General features: G+C 38.8%; 1 protein-coding gene across 1 annotated transcript in view; it reads left to right on the top strand.

Annotated features, from left to right (window-relative positions):
* The first annotated feature begins 2,532 nt into the window (after positions 1 to 2,532).
* Catsperb (cation channel sperm associated auxiliary subunit beta) overlaps positions 2,533 to 16,949 on the top strand; it is a 131,108-nt gene continuing 116,691 nt past the window's right edge. Inside the window, exons 1-2 of the mRNA XM_028777243.1 lie at positions 2,533 to 2,611; positions 9,417 to 9,505. Of these exons, the coding sequence (XP_028633076.1) occupies positions 2,533 to 2,611; positions 9,417 to 9,505 (168 nt within the window). The remainder of the gene's footprint in view (positions 2,612 to 9,416; positions 9,506 to 16,949) is intronic.

Raw genomic sequence — 16,949 nt, 5'->3', positions numbered from 1 at the left:
CAGGAACAAACAGATAAGTATAAGAAAAGAAAAAGAAAGAGAAAGAACACAAGAAACACACCACAGAGAAATACACACAGAGCCATAAAAACAAACTCGGGAAACCATAACAACCAAGCCAAAGACCAGTAGGACAAAAACAAAACAAAACAAAACAAAAGCAAACAAAGCAATATGAGATACATAATTACCACTGAGTTTGTTTTGTGTTGGCCATGTACTGCTAGACATAAAACTTACCCTGAAGTATGGTTAGTATACCCAGTGAGACTCCCTTGAAAGAAACTAAATTTTCCTTGTCAAGCTGATGTCATTAGGAGGTAGCTTCTTGGTTATGGATGGGAGCCCATGTCCATTACCCTCCTCAATCCCAGCTGGCTTTAACCTACCCATGCCCTGTACATGCTGCCACAGTGTCTGTGAGTTCACATGTAGATCAGTCCTGGTGTGTCTGTCAGACACTATTTCCTTGGAGTCACCTATTACCTCTGGCTCTTAAAATCTTTTCACTTCCTCTTTTACATAGCTTGTTGAGCCTTGAGGAGGGTGGTTTGATGAAAACACCTCCTTTAGGACTAAATATTACAAAATCTCTCACACTTAGCACATTGTCCAGTATGCACCTCTGTGTTAGTTAACACCTATTGTAATAGGAAGTTTCTCGAGTGATGGCTGAGTTGAGACACTCATCTATAGGTACAGCAGAAATTTGATTGGGGTTAATGTTATTTGGTTTTTCCCTAATTCCATAACCTATTCTGCCTCAGCAGGTTCTTGGGAACCTCATGGAGTAGGCTTTAACCCAACCACTTTCTAATTGGATTTAACCAGAGGGTTTATAGCAGGGTTAGTGGTTGCCTTTATCTTCCAATAGCTTGCAAAAGTACCTTTCAGTACTTAAATTCTAGTTGGCAGAGATGAAGGTTCAACTCGACTTTTTCTTGTTCAATGAAATATATAAGAGTTGTCTTCAACAATAAGACTTTATCATTAGTTTGTGGAGAACGAATAATACATGGACTTTTAAAAGTTTTCAAAGGTTGTACTGTGGTATATGTCTTTGAAATCCTGGCACTTGGAGGTAGAGACAGGCATGTCTCTGTAGTTTGAAGAACAGACTGGTGTCTATAGTGAGTTCTCTAGCACAGTGAATCCATTTCTCTAAAAATAAATGAGTAAATAAAAGAATAGATCTCCCTAATGATATAAAAATCATAAATTCAAAATTCCAGTGGATATCTGAGCACTTGGTTATTAAATATTCTTAAATAAGCAAATCAAATTTTGAAGGAGGAAACCCCTAATTAGTTGAGCACTTATCAGGAGCTCTCCAGAGTCTGAGACTTCAGTCTACTTAAAGTTGACAAGTCAGTCTAGTGCCTGTTTCCTTGGATGCTGGTAAAAGACATTAGATTCCTAGGTTAGAGGCAAAAGGCATCACTACTCACAGAGAAAAAGAAGAGGTAGACTATCAGCGTAAAGCTCTTTTCAATTCCTTCACTTCCAAAGTCCAACAGCACGACAATGTGCCACATACTTGACAGATTTAGCCAAAGAAAATTTTCTACAAGTTGGGAGGTCAGAAGCCTGAGGTCAAAGGGTTTCTTTGGTTGATTTCTTCTAGGGGCCACAAGAGAATGATCTGTTCTGGTTTCCCATTATCTTGACTCTGTCTTTTCTTCTACTTTCCTTTGTGTAACCCTGTGCCCAAGTTACTTAGCTTTTTAAGGACAATAGACATTTTCAGTTAGAGCATTGCCAATGACCTTATTCTCCAACTAGGCTCACATTCTAGGGATTATTACTTGTATATGCCAATTTTGTTATAAATGATACTTTCATGAGTAATGAGATGCAGCACAGAGGAAGAACACTAATATTAGGAGAGTCACCATAGAAACTGGCCTGCTATTGCAACTCCCTTACACCTGTTTGCTTGAAACAGGAACCTGTGAAAAAGCCATGGATAAAGAGCATCAGAGACTTGTATTCTTGCTGTAGACAGAGAATGCAAGAATGCTTGGAACTATGTAGACTATCCCTCTCAAAATATTGTTAGAATAGTAAAATACAAATATACGTATTTCTCATCTCTATCTTCCCTAGAGTGTTTATTGATCCAGGTTCTGGATCATATAGTTGATCCAAGATCATAAATCTCACTTCTCACACAGCTATCTATATTGAGGAACATCGTGAGCCCCTCCCCATCTGTCTCTCACAATGACTTTAGTATTACGTGTTTTAAATCCCGAAAAGGAGACTTACAACCTCGTAGAGTGCTGTGTGTCTGCTTCAGGGTTGTGTTGGTTGGCCAGTTGTGATTTGGGTGCCAGGCTCAAACCCAGGGCTGTATGCTTAACTAGGCATGCACTGGAACTCTAGCCCTATCATCTGGTTTTGTCCCAAATAGAAAATAATTTTCACTTGAAAAGATGTTTTCTTACCTCTGTGTAGTTTCTTCTATTTTAAAAAACTCAAAATAGTATCTTCAGAATATTGGATGGAAATAATTTATATTTATTTCAACAGATGGAATCACCACTTATATATGCTATGCTTTTGCTTTTGAATGTATTTGAATTTTCATCAGGCCTAATAATTAATAAGGGTAAGTTTCAGACTATAATTATTTATTTCCCTCTTAGGAATTCATATTGTTATTCCTCACCCATTTAGTTAAAATGTTTTTCATTTATCATTCATTCTGGAAAGGTTTCTCGTCATTCTCATGTATTACCTATCTACTCTGGTGCAGGTGTGTACTAAAATTATTGTTATCCCGATGTTACTAAGTTGTGTCTGCAGGCCTTTGCTATAGCACCTCTCACCTCCAAGTCATAGAATGCTTCACATTAAAAGAAGAATTAATTTATTGTTTGACTAGATATAAAATTCTTCTGCGAATGAGTGAGAGTGAGTTATTGGGCTAGTCAATTAAAAGTAGAATTTCATGAAAGAAATATAGAAGTGGAAGTAGGCTGCAAAACTTATCTATTTTTAAGTTTTAAAAGATTTACGTATTTTATGTATATGAGTACACTGTCAATCTCTTCAGACACACCAGAAGAGGGCAACAGATCCCATTACAGATGTTGTGAGCCAACATGTTGTTACTGGAGAATTGAACTCAGGACCTCTGGAAGAGCAGTCGGTGCTCTTAACTACTGAGCCATCCCTCCAGCCTGAGGATAATTATTTTTAAGCCATTTAAAATAAGAGATAATCACCATTAAATGTATTAAGGCCTCCCATTTTTTCTCAACATACATGTGATATTAAAAATGGTATCCAGCTAGGCACTGTGCCACTTGTCTGTGATTCCAGCACTACCAAGGTAGAGGCAGACACCTTGTCTCAAATCTAAGTAACTAACCAATGAACAGCTGTGGAGGAAAGCCAGGTGTGGTAGGACACATCTTTAATCCCAGCACTCTGAAGGTAGAGGTTGGCAGATCTCTGTGAACCAACCTTGCCTACATAGTGAGTTCTACATAGTGAGACCTTGTCTTGAAATAAAAAAAAAATAAGAAAACAAACAAGGATGAGGGGAAAGATGGAGACAGGGAAGGCCTGGGGATAAAGAGCAGGAAGTATTTCTGCAGAGGACCAGAGTTAGGTTCCCAGCACTGTGCAGGGTAGCTCAAAACCACTGTCACTCCAGCTCCAAGGGTTCCTGCATTCATGTTCACAGATACACACATAATTAAATATATATATAAAAAATGGGTGAGAGGGCAATGCTAATCCAGACAGACAAAAACTTTAAATTTTTCAACTGTTTTTTTGTTTTGTTTTGTTTTCTTCAAGTTAAGGTGTCTCTGTGTAGCCCTGGCTGTTCTGGAACTCACAGAGACTCACCTGCCTCTATTGGCCCAGTGGTGGGATTAAAGGAGTGTACCTCCACTGACTGGCTTTCAATAGTCTTTCAACATGTTTTAGTCTGCACTGTAACCTAGTATTACAGGTGGAAAAGGTCATATTGGAAAGTACCCTCAGGGTGGTGAGGTGTTTAGCACTTGTGAAAGCACTTGCCATGCAAGTCTGAAGACCGGAGCGTCCTGTCCTCCAAACCCAAGGAGAGGAGGGAGAACTGACTGACTCCCAAAGCCTTCCTCTGACCTTCATGTGTGTGCCACTCTTCTTGCCCCCCCCCCATCATGTACACATATGCTCATAATAAGCTATAAAAATTACTTTTTGGGGGGAGTTTGCTTTTTGTTTGTTGAATTTTTTTTATAAGGTTTCTCTGCATAGCCCTGGCTGGAACTCATTCTGTAGACCAGGCTGGCCTGAAACTTAGAGATCCACCTGCCTCTGTCTCCCAAGTGTTGGGACTAAAGGTGTGCCTCCACCACAGCTCAGCTGGTGTAGAAAATTTTTTGATCGTTTCCCTTTATTTATTGATTATCAAGATAATGAGCTGCCTATCATTTTTTTTGGCCTGTTATCCTTTTTAATTTATGTATTTATAAATACCTTAGCCATATTGCTAGGCTTTTCTCTTATTAGATCATAACTAAAATAGTCCATTTATTTTAACCAACATTCTGCCATGTGGCTGGTTACCTGTGCTCAGGTACCATACTTCCATCTTGTCATATCTTTCCATTGATTATCCCAGAATTCTTTCTGCTTCCTGGATGTCCCACCTTCTCTTATACCCTTTTTTATAGGCCATAGAATTTTTAATTGACAGGTGATGCATCCATACAATACACAAGATATTCTCTCTATACACACACAGATATGAGGACCTTTACCTTGGGAATAACCTTAATAACTTGAAGAAAGATTGCATGGCCACTATAATGATATCTTCACTAATAAAAATATTTTCTTTTTACATATTTACTGGAGCATCTACTTCTCTTTATGTTTGTAAATCAAAAACCCATTACACAGACATGGGGGATGTTATTTCTTCTGTCTTTAATTTCTTTATTTCTTTCTTGGCTAAGTTATCATTGAGCAGGGCATTGGTCAGCTTCCATGTGTATGTGGGCTTTCTGTTGTTTTTACTGCTATTGAAGACCAGCCTTGCTGGGCAGTAGTGGCACACACCGTTAATCACAGCACTTGGGAGGCAGACGCAGGTAGATTTATGAGTTCCAGGCCAGCCTGGTCTACAGAGTAAGTTCCAGGACAGCCAGGGAGAAACCCTGTCTCAAAACAAAAAAACTAAAAAACAAAACAAAACAAACAGCCTTAGTCCATGGTGATTTGATAGGATGCATGGGATTATTTCAATCTTCTTATATCTGGTGAGGCCTGTTTTGTGATTGATTATATGGTCAATTTTGGAGAAGGTACTCTAAAGTGCTGAGAAGAAGGTATAGTCTTTTGTTTTAGAGTGAAATGTTCTATAGATATCTGTTATAGATCCATTTGGTCCATAACTTCTGTTAGTTTCACTGTGTCTGTGTTTAGTTTCTGTTTCCATGATCTGTCCATAGATGAGAGTGAAGTGTTCAAATCCACCACTATTATTGTGTGAGGTGCAATGTGTGCTTTGAGTTTTAGTAAAGTTTCTCTTATGAATGTGGGTGCCCTTGCATTTGGGGCATAGATGTTCAGACTGAGAGTTCATCTTGGTAGATTTTTCCTTTGATGAGTATGAAGTATCCTTCCTTATCCGTATTGAGAACTTTTGGTTGAAAGTGGATCTTACTCGATAGAATGTCTGCTGCAGCTTGTTTCTTGGGACCATTTGCTTTGAAAATTGTTTTCCAGCCCTTTACTCTGAGGTAGTGTCTGTCTTTGACACTGAGGTGCATTTCCTGTATGCAGCAAAATGTTGGGTCCTATTTACGTACCCAGTCTGTTAGTCTGTCTTTTTATTGGGAAGTGGAGTCCATGGATGTTAAGAGCTATTAAGGAAAAGTGATTGTTGCTTCCTGTTATTTTTGTTATTAGAGGTGGAGTTACGTTTGTGTGGCTATCTTCTTTTGGGTTTGTTGGAAGATTATTTTCTTGCTTTTTATAGGGTATAATTTCCCTCCTTGTGTTGGATGTTTCCCTCTATTATCCTTTGTAGGGCTGGATTTGTGGAAAGATATTGTGTAAATTTGGTTTTGTCATGGAATATCTTGGATTGTCCATCTATGGTAATTGAGGGGTTTGCTGGGTATAGTAGCCTGGGCTGGCATTTGTGTTCTCTTAGGTACATCTTTCCAGGATCTTCTGGCTTTTATAGTCTCTGTTGAGAAGTCTTGTGTAATTCTGATAGGTCTCCTTTAATAAGTTCCTTGACCTTTTTTCTTTACTGTTTTAATATTCTTACTTTGTTTTGTGCACTTGATGTTTCGATTATTATGTGACAGGAGGAATTTCTTTTCTGATCTAGTCTATTTGGAGTTCTATAGGCTTCTTTTATATTCATGGGCATCTCATTCTTTAGGTTAGGGAAATTTTCTTCTATAATTTTGTTGAAGATATTTACTGGCCCTTTAAGTTGCGAATCTTTGCTTTCTTCTATACCTATTATCCTTAGATTTGGTCCTCTCATTGTGTCCTGGATTTCCTGGATGTTTTGGGTTAGGAGTGTCACTTCATTCCATTTGGAACAGATGGTCCCTCAGGAATTATACATTTGTGATGTCTAAAAATGTTAATTATGTCACATCTCTGGTTCCATCTTTCCTAGAAGCATTTAAATATTATTACCATTCTAGTGTTAAAAATCTAGTAAACTCTATGTTCTGAGAGTTACTAGAAAGATTCTTTATGCAAAAGCACAACCCTAGAATTTGCTTCTGTCTCTAGGGACAACATATTTTTGACTTACCATTTGCACCCCAGCATCAAAAGAACCTGCTGATACACACAACTCTCAAAATAATACAACAGTCAAGACTATCAGTTAATTTCATTGAGAAAAACAGTAGATAACTTTTATTTGAAGATCGAAGTAAGTTAAAAATCTGTTCTAAGTACAGAAGTTAAGAGCATCTGGTAGCACTTTGGATGGGATTGGGTATAGGTCTAATTCAAAAGAGTGAAAGAGGGCCTGCTTATTGGAAGATTATCTGGTAGGATAGATAAAGATCCTCACAGACCTTTCTCCAGTCTGACTTACTTCAGGTATATTGTCAGGTATATGACTTGTGAGCGGAATGACTTAAATCTTGGTTGCTTCTTCCTAAATGGTCACAGTGTAAAGATAGCACAAAGTACTGTGGGAATGACAATACATGGCTTACAATCCCCATGGGTGGCTCCAATTATGTTTTTCAAAACAGCTAGGGTTTTGGTGTTTTTTTTTGGGGGGGGGAGGAGGCTTTGATTTGGATTTTGGTATTTGTTTTCCTTCCCTTATTCATTAAGCATCATCAATGAGGTTTTTGCCCACTTTTATCAGAAAGACTAGCAATTTGGACTGTAGAAGTGAATTAAAGCTTAAAAACAAACTTGGGAACACTTTGAAGGACAGATAATGAATATAGATGTGTGAACTGAAAGTCCTTTCAAAACTGCTTACCATAACTCTCTGAAACACTTTAAGCTGCATGTGTCATGCTTATGCTGATTGTTACATAGACAGATTTAAGAACAACATTGAAGCAATTTGTGTTGTACAAACAATAGGCAGAATAAATTTATTCTTAGTTCTTATTAAAATCTAATCTAGTCCTAATATTTCCTCTAACACTAGTCGAAATTTTGACCTGTCTTAGGAATATTTTAGTTTGTTTTATTTTTTACAATCTGATCTATTTCCTGGCAATGGATATGGGTTTGAGTTCTAATAGTTGTAAATCAAGTCTCCAGCCTCATGAAACATTCCAAACACAACTCTGTTTTGTAGTAGAGGCTGCTTTCCCCTTGTTTGGGCCTAGTTGCAAGAAGCCTGCATTTCTCTTTCTTCCTCCTCAGTTTAATATTTCAAGTCTGTTTCATTCTCTGGCTTTAACCTTTGAACCTTTATTCTTCTACACTGTAGATAGGGAGGGATAAGGTCTGAGGTGTCCCTGGCCTTACCTAGCAGATCCTGATATGACAATCACACAATTGCACCTTCTAGATCCAGCAGATATAAAACTTACCCTCCAACTGTAGATGCTGCACCAGGTCCTTCATCCTCCCTCTGCTCCACTGTACTGCTTGTATGTCAGAGGTACAGTAGTTCCAAACTTGGAAAAGAACGTCCATAGACCCAATAGTTGTGTATTCTTTCACTAGCTGATAAACACATTCAGTCATGCCTTGAAATACATTCTGCTGAGATTCAGTTGTGATTCCAAAATAATTTTGAGATCAGGACACTAAGTGACCTTAAGCTGGTATGTTCTTGCTAGCAACCTAAAGGAACCTAATGGAGTGTGTGTGTGTGTGTGTGTGTGTGTGTGTGTGTGTGTCTAGAAAATTGTGGTCATGAAGGGTTTCTAAAATAAATGTCTTTCTCAGAGTGCCATGCCTCATCTGCCAAAGCACCCTATTCTTTTGCTAAGCAGGAGTCCAAGCCTGTGTTCCAACTAGAGCATTACATGTTACATTTTCTATTGTACCCATTACAACTATTTCCTGCAAGGTAATATAAATGGGTTCGCCTTCTAACTTCTTCCTGCCAGTTGTTCTCTGAGTTCTACATTCCCTCTCTAGCCTGGTGTGATGGTGTAAATGTACAATCCCAGCACTTAATAGGGTGAAGATAGGAAGGTGGCAGTTATTCAGAGAAAGACTGAACTACATAACGAATTCATGACAAGCTAGTACAAGACTATGAAATCTTGTCACAAAAGCACCAAATCTTTCTCCACACTCCAGCTTTTAATAATCTTATGCTCATAAGAAGAGTGAGCAACTGAAGAGTCATGACCTGGTTTTTGCTACCCTCTGCAAACTTGAAGTCAAGGTCCAGCATACCCTGTACTATATTTTAATGCTTTAGCCTGTCAGAGACATATGCCTCACATGACCTTAAGAAATCATTTTTCTTTTTTTACTATAGTCAGGACCACTGTTCAGTTGTCAGTTTGTTTAAGGAGTGATATTACCATTCTATTTAAGTGATGGAAGATTTTTAAACAAGCAAATAAACAATCTAACATCTAGTTTAATGATTTAGCCCAATAAGTTGTTTCTGATTCCTGATAGTATAGCTTTAAGAAGAAAAAGTGCAAGATCTGAGTTTTCTCTAAAGTCAGTGAATTCAAAATTGCGATTCTGCTTTTGTGGAGGATGGGAAAGTAACTTAGACATGATGTCCTGTAGCCAAGAATGGCTTCTGACTATTGATTCTCAGGCCTCTGCCTCTTGAGAGGTAGAAGTACAGAAGTGCAGGACCATACCCAGCTTTAAATGTACAATTCTTTTTTTATTTAATGTTTTGTCAGTTTGATAAAATGTGATGCCTTTTACATAAGGATTTTTACCTTGATTTGTTTTTTGTTTGTTTGTTTGTGTGTGTGTTTTAGGGAAAGATCGAACTTACTTTTTTTGTTCCGGTGACGGGATGCTCACAGGCGTGCATACAATCAAGTTGTTCCTTACCACTGACAATTTGGTAAGGTCCATCAACTGCATGTATCCTAATAGCCCTTGTGTTCCTTTTAAGCCCATGTAGAAAAGCTATGACACTGTACTTTCTCAAGTACCTTCCACTGTCCGCACAGGAAGGTGGGGAGGTTCTATGGAATTGTTTCTGTAGTTAGATAGGGAGGCATACATTCAATTAGCAGTGAGCAACCTGAGTAGCCATGCTCTGTGACTGCTGTAAGCAAATGATGCCTACCTTTCTTTTCTAATTCAGCTGTAACACTCTTCATCTGATGTGACGCCAATGTGTTCTTTTGAAGATTGACAGAAGTAGCTTGTCAGAGAAACATATCTCACATGACCTTAAGAAATAAATTTTTCCCTGTATAACAAGAACCATGTAGCAGTTGCAATTTTGTAGAAGGACCTTTCCATTCAACTGTTGGGAGATTTTTAAACAGTCAAATAAGCAAAATGAAATAAAACAGAATATTAAGATATTCATTGGGTAAAGAGTAACCCAATGTTAGAGTGCTTGCCTACTATATTCAAAGCCTTGGGTTCAACACACAAACACACATGCACATACACACACATTCACAAGCATGTGAGTGCACACACATACACAATTGTAATAATTTATTTAAAATCAAACTTCTCCAACACCTGTGTTTCCACTCCTCCTTCTCTCTTTTAGTCTATGTTTGATGCTATATTTTTTCTCTTGGTCTATTTTGTCCTCCATCCAACTACAAATTTACTCAATATTCTAACCAACAAATTGTCTTCCTGCCATCCTTAACTTGAATGTAAATTCTAAGAAAAAGGCAGGAATGCTGTAAGTTTTATTCCTTATATATCACCTGTACCTTCACCTCTGCCCAAATTATAGTGGCTATCTTACATGTTGTGGTTGGTCATGGCCTCATTCATTTTCACAATGTTTTCTTTTCAATTAAGATTTACTTATTTTATTTTCTGTGCATGAGGGTTCTCACTGCATGTATGTATGTATTTCATGACTAATGCTTAGAGAGGAAAGAAGAGGTTGTTGGATTCCCCAGAACTAGAGTTACAAACAGCTGTGAACATGTATGTACTGAGGATGAAACCTAGGTTCTCTGTATGAGCAGCAAGCACTCCCAACTGCTAATCCATCTCTCTGGTCCCAGACAAAGTATTCTTTTTTCCCACTAATTTATTTAAATTTATTATTCACTTTATATTCCTACTGCAGCCCCCGTCTCCTCATGTGGTATGTCCTCCCATTCTCCCTTCTGTTTTGAGAAGGGGAAGGAGCACCCTTAGGTATCAACACACCCTAGCACATAATGTCACTGTATGTATAGGAACATTCTTTCCCACTGAGTCCACTTAAAGCAGACCAGTTAGAGGCACAGGATCCAGAGGTAGGCAGCAGAATCAGTGAGAGCCTTTGCTCTAGTTTTTGGGGACCTGCATGAAAACCAAGCTGGATATCTGCTACATATGTAATGGGGTCCGGCCCATATATCCTCTTTGGCTGGTGGTTCAGTCTCTGAGTACCCACAAAGTTGAGTTTAGTTGATTCTTGTGGAGTCCCTATCTGCTCCAAATCCATCAATCCTTCCCCAAAATCTTCTACAAGACTCCCTGAGCTCAATCTAATGTTTGGCTTTGGGTCTCTGCATCTGTTTTCATCAGCAACTGAGTGGAACTTCTCAAAGGACAATTATGCTAGGTTCATGTCTTCAAGCATAACACAGTATTATAAATAGTGTCAGGTTTGCACCTGTGCCTGGTTGTGGACTCTGGGCTTTGGCTATCCATCTACTCCACCAACACCCAGAGACAGTTTGACCCCCAGGAGCTCTGACACACCCAGAATCCCAGGATCTTTGGATCACAGAGAAAGCTGGACTCCCAGGAGTTCTGACACAACCAGGATCACAGAATCACAGACTCACAGCAAGGCCAGTAAGCACCAGAGATAGCCAGATAGTGAGAGGAAAGTACAAGAATATAAGCAACAGAAACCGATGCTACATGGCAACATCAGAACTCAGTTACCCCACCACAACAAGCCATGGATAACCCAACAAACCAGAAAAGGAAGATTCAGATTTAAAATCCCAATTCATAAATAAGAAAGAGTACTTTAAGAAAGATACAAATAACTCCCTTAAAAAATACAGGAGAACACGGATAAACAAGTCGAAGCCCTTAAAGAGGAAACACATAAATCTCTTAAAGAAATACAGGCAAACACAATCAAAGAGATGAAGAAATTAAACAAAACCACCCAGGATATAAAAATGGAAGTAGAGACATTAAAGAAAGCACAAAAGGAAACAACCCTAGAAATGGAAAACCTAAGAAAGACGTCTCGGATGCAAGCATCACCAACAGAATATAAGAGATAGGAGAGAGAATCTCAGATGTAGAAGATGCCACAGAAGACATTGACACAACAGTCAAAGAAAATACAAAAAGCACTACACTCCTAACTCAAAATATTCAAGAAATAACATATTCAATGACAAGACCAAGCATAACAATAATAGATATAGAAGATAGCAAAGATTCCAACTCAAAGGCCCAGGAAACATCTTCAACAGAATTGTAGAAGAAAAATTCCCTAACTTAAAGATGGAGATGCCCATAAACATACAAGAAGCCTACAGAAACCAATCAGATTGGAACAGAAAAGAAATTTCTTCCATCACATAATAACCACAAAAACAGATGCACAGAGCAAAGAAAGCATATTAAGGTTAAGGGAAAAGTGGTAAGGAAAAAAGGTCAAGTAACATATAATGGCAGACCTAACAGAATTACACTAGACTTCTCAACAGAGACTCTAAAAACCAGAAGACCTTAAGCAGATGTCATACAGACCATAAGAGAACAAAAATGCCAGCCCAGGTTCCCCGAGGGACAAGCCTGACTGCATAGGGGTTGATATCAAATGTATCCCCTCTCCAGGAAAAAGACATCAGGATGGGTATGGCCCTCATGCCTCACTGGACAACAACAGGGGGACCGGAGCCATTACAAGGTCCCCTTCAATTACTGGAGGTCAGGCCTCTATCCCTGCCTTTGCAAGATTAGATTTGCCACAGCCCTTCTATACTTAGAGAAGGGAGGAGATGTCAGGGGCAGCCCTGCTTATACACTGAAGGTCTAAAAGCAGCCATAGACCTAAAATCAGCAATAGGCCTGTCATACATGTATACTAACACCAAGTCTTGGGTCTCTGTGGATAAACACTGAAACAGATGGCTATAAGCTATTGTAAACAGGCAGCCTTTGTGACAATTTACCAACCTGAGTAGTCATAGACCTTGTAAATAGGTAGCCTTGGCAGATATTACCAACTTAGATAAGGGCAAGTGAATCATAGGCAGTCATAGTGACCCTGAACCCTCACCCAGCTGATACCCAGTTCTGAAAAATATCTGTATTCCCTCTGAACACCTACACTCCTGTGTCATCCCCTTCCCCACATCCTGCCTTTTTGTGTTTATAACCCCTGTGTGAATGAGTATAAATTACAATTTGAAAATAAATAAATAAATAAATTATATATATATATATATATATATATATATATATACACAAGAACTACTTAAAAAGAAAACAAATAAACCAATTAAAAATGGAGAACAGAACTAAACAGAGTTCTCCAATGATAAAAGACAAATGGCTGAGAAACAATGAAAGAAATGATCAATGCCCTTAGTTATCAGGGAAACACTAATCAAAACAACTTTGATCCTTCTGCCCCTGCCTGGTCCTTTGTGCTGGGCAGACACAGAATCATTCTGCTCCTGTCCTGTGGAGATACTGAATTCTGAGTCATCCTAGAAGAGTCACTGCACTCAGAGCAGCTGACACAGAATCGGTCTGCTCCTGTCCTGTGGAGATACTGAATTCTGAGTCATCCTAGAAGAGACACTGCACTCAGAGCAGCCAGTAAGAACCCCATCTCACTCCCTAAGCCCCAGAGATACATCTGGGAGCCAGGGACATTCGGGACACAGCAGCTACCCAAACCCGGCCCCTCTGGAATTCCACTTCCCTTCCACCCCTGCCTGGTCCTTTGTGCTGGGGCAGACACAGAATCGGTCTGCGCCTGTCCTGTGGAGATACTGAATTCTGAGTCATCCTAGAAGAGTCACTGTACTCAGAGCAGCCATCCTTTGGGCTGGGGCCGACAAAAAGTCGGTCTGCCGCTGTCCTGTGGAGATACTGAATCCTGAGTCATCGAGGAGCCACTGCACTCAGAGCAGACGGATTTCCAGATCCAAGAGGTGGCCTGAGTCCCAGGAGTTCTTCCACACAGGAGATTAGGAGCATAAGACCACAGAGACATCTGGACTCTGAGGAGCTCTGCAACAAGCAAGATAACTGGAAATACAGACTCCAGTCTTACACAGTGAGGGCAGGTACCACTAGAGTTAACCAGGTGGCGAAAGGCAAGCACAAGAACATAAGCAACAGAAACCAAAGTTTCTTGACATCATCAGTACCCAGTTCTCCCAATATAGCAAGCCCTGAACACCCCATCACACCTGAAAAGCAGGATTCAGAATTAAAATCACTTCTCATGATGATGATAGAGGATTATAAGAAGGAATTAAGTAACTCCCTTAAAGAAATACAGGAGAGTACAAGTAAACAGATAGAAGCCCTTAAAGAGGAATCACAGAAATCCCTTAAAGAAATGCAAGAAAACACAAAGAAGGAATTAAACAAAAACATTCAGGATCTGAAACTGGAAATAGAAACAATAAAGAAAGTTCAAAGGGAGACAACCATGGAGATAGAAAACCTAAGAAAGAGATCAGGAGTCATAGACGCAAGCATCACCAACCGAATATAAGAGATAGAAAAGAGAATCTCAAATGCAGAAGATACGGTGGAAAATATTGACACAGTTGTCAAAGAAAATGCAAAATGCAAAAAACTCCTAACTCAAAACATCCAGGAAATCCAGGACACAATGAGAAGACCAAACCTAAGGATAATAGGTATAGATGAGAATGAAGATTCCCAACTTAAAGGGCCAGTAAATATCTTCAACAAAATTATTGAGGAAAACTTCCCTAACCTAAAGAACAAGATGCCCATAAACATACAAGAAGCCTACAGAACACCAAATAGACTAGACCAGAAAAGAAATACCTCCCGTCACATAATAATCAAAATATCAGATCCACAAAACAAAGAAAAAATACTAAAAGCAGTAAGGGAAAAAGGTCAAGTAACATAGAAAGGCAGACCTATAAGAATTACACCAGACTTCTCACCAGAGACTATAAAAGCCAGAAGAGCCTGGACTGACATCATACAGACCCTAAGAGAACACAATTGCCAGCCCAGATTACTATACCCAGCAAAACTCTCAATCACTATAGATGGTGAAACCAAGATATCCCATGACAAAACCAAATTTGCACAGTATCTTCTCACAAACCCAGCACTTCAAAGGATAATTGATGGAAAATGCCAACACAAGGAGGGAAACTACAACCTAGAAAAAGCAAGGAAGTAATCTTCCAACAACCCCAAAAGAAGATAACTATATAAACATAATTCTACCAAAAATAACAGGAAGCCACAATCATTTTTCCTTAATATCTCTTAACATCAATGGTCTCAATTCCCCAATAAAAAGACGCAGACTATCAGACTGGATACACAAACAAGACCCAGAATTTTGCTGCATACAGGAAACACACCTCAGTGACAAAGACAGACACTACCTCAGAATAAAAGGGTGGAAAACAATTTTCCAAGCCAATGGTCCCAAGAAACAAGCTGGAGTAGCCATTCTAATATCAAATAAAATCGACTTTCATCCAAAATTAATCAAGAAAGATAAGGAAGGTCACTTCATACTCATCAAACGAAAAATCTACCAAGGTGAACTCTCAATTCTGAACATCTATGCTCCAAGTGCAAGGGCACCTACATACATAAAAGAAACTTTACTAAAGCTCAAAACACACATTACACCTCACACAATAAGAGTGGGGGATTTCAATACCCCACTTTCAGCAATGGAAACAGATCATGGAAACAGAAACTAAACCGAGACACTTTGACATTAACAGAAGTTATGAACCAAATGGACTTAACAGACATCTATAGAACATTTCATCCTAAAACAAAAGAATATACCTTTTTCTCAGCACCTCATGGTACCTTCTCCAAAATAGACCATATAATCGGTCACAAAACAAGCCTCTATAGATACAAAAAGATTGAAATAATCCCTTGCATCTTATCAGATCACCACGGACTAAGACTGGTCTTTAATAATGACAAAACCAATTGAAAACCCACGTGCACATGGAAACTGAACAACTCTCTACTCAATGATGACTTGGTCAAGGAAGAAATAAAGAAAGGAATCAAAGACTTTTTAGAATTCAATGAAAATGAGGACACATCATACCAAAACTTGTGGGACTCCATGAAGGCAGTGCTAAGAGGAAAACTCATAGCTCTAAGTGCCTACAAAAAGAAACTGGAAAGAGCACACACTAACAACTTGACTGCACAACTAAAAGCTCTAGAACAAAAAGAAGCAAATACACCCAGGAGGAGTAGAAGGCAGGAAATAATCAAACTCAGGGCTGAAATCAACCAAATGGAAACAGAAAGAACAATACAAAATATCAATAAAACCAGGAGCTGGTTCTTTGAGAAAATCAACAAGATAGATAAACCGTTAGCCAGATTAACCAGAGGGCACAGAGACAGTATCCAAATTAATAAAATCAGAACTGAAAAGGGAGACATAACAACAGGAACTGAAGAAATTCAAAAAATCATCAGATCCTACTACAAAGGCCTATACTCAACAAAACTGGAAAACCTGGATGAAATGGACAATTTTCTAGACAGATACCAGGTTCCAAAGTTAAACCAGGAGCAAATAAACCATCTAAATAGTCCCATAACCCCTCAGGAAATAGCAGCAGTCATTAAAAGTCTCCCCACTAAAAAAAGCCCAGGACCAGATGGTTTTAGTGCTGAATTCTATCAGACCTTCAAGGAAGACCTAATACCAATTCTCTTCTAACTATTCGACAAAATAGAGACAGAAGGAACAATACCCAATTTGTTCTATGAAGCTACAATTACACTCATACCCAAACCCCACAAGCACCCGACAAAGAAAGAGAACTTCAGACCAATCTCCCTTATGAACATCGATGCAAAAATACTCAATAAAATTCTAGCAAACCGAATCCAAGAACACATCAAAACAATCATCCATCATGATCAAGTAGGTTTTATCCCAGGAATGCAGGGATGGTTCAATATTCGGAAATCCATCAATGTAATCCACTATATAAACAAACTTAAAGAAAAGAACCACATGATCATCTCACTAGATGCTGAGAAAGCATTTGACAAAATTCAACATCCCTTCATGATAAAAGTCTTGGAAAGATCAGGAATTCAAGGCCCCTACCTAA

The sequence above is a fragment of the Grammomys surdaster genome, unplaced genomic scaffold, assembly GCF_004785775.1.
Source record: "Grammomys surdaster isolate TR1022 unplaced genomic scaffold, NIH_TR_1.0 279, whole genome shotgun sequence".
Taxonomy (NCBI): domain Eukaryota; kingdom Metazoa; phylum Chordata; class Mammalia; order Rodentia; family Muridae; genus Grammomys; species Grammomys surdaster.
The sequence above is the reverse complement of the archived record's forward strand: the minus strand, read 5'-3'. Positions and strand labels throughout refer to the sequence as shown.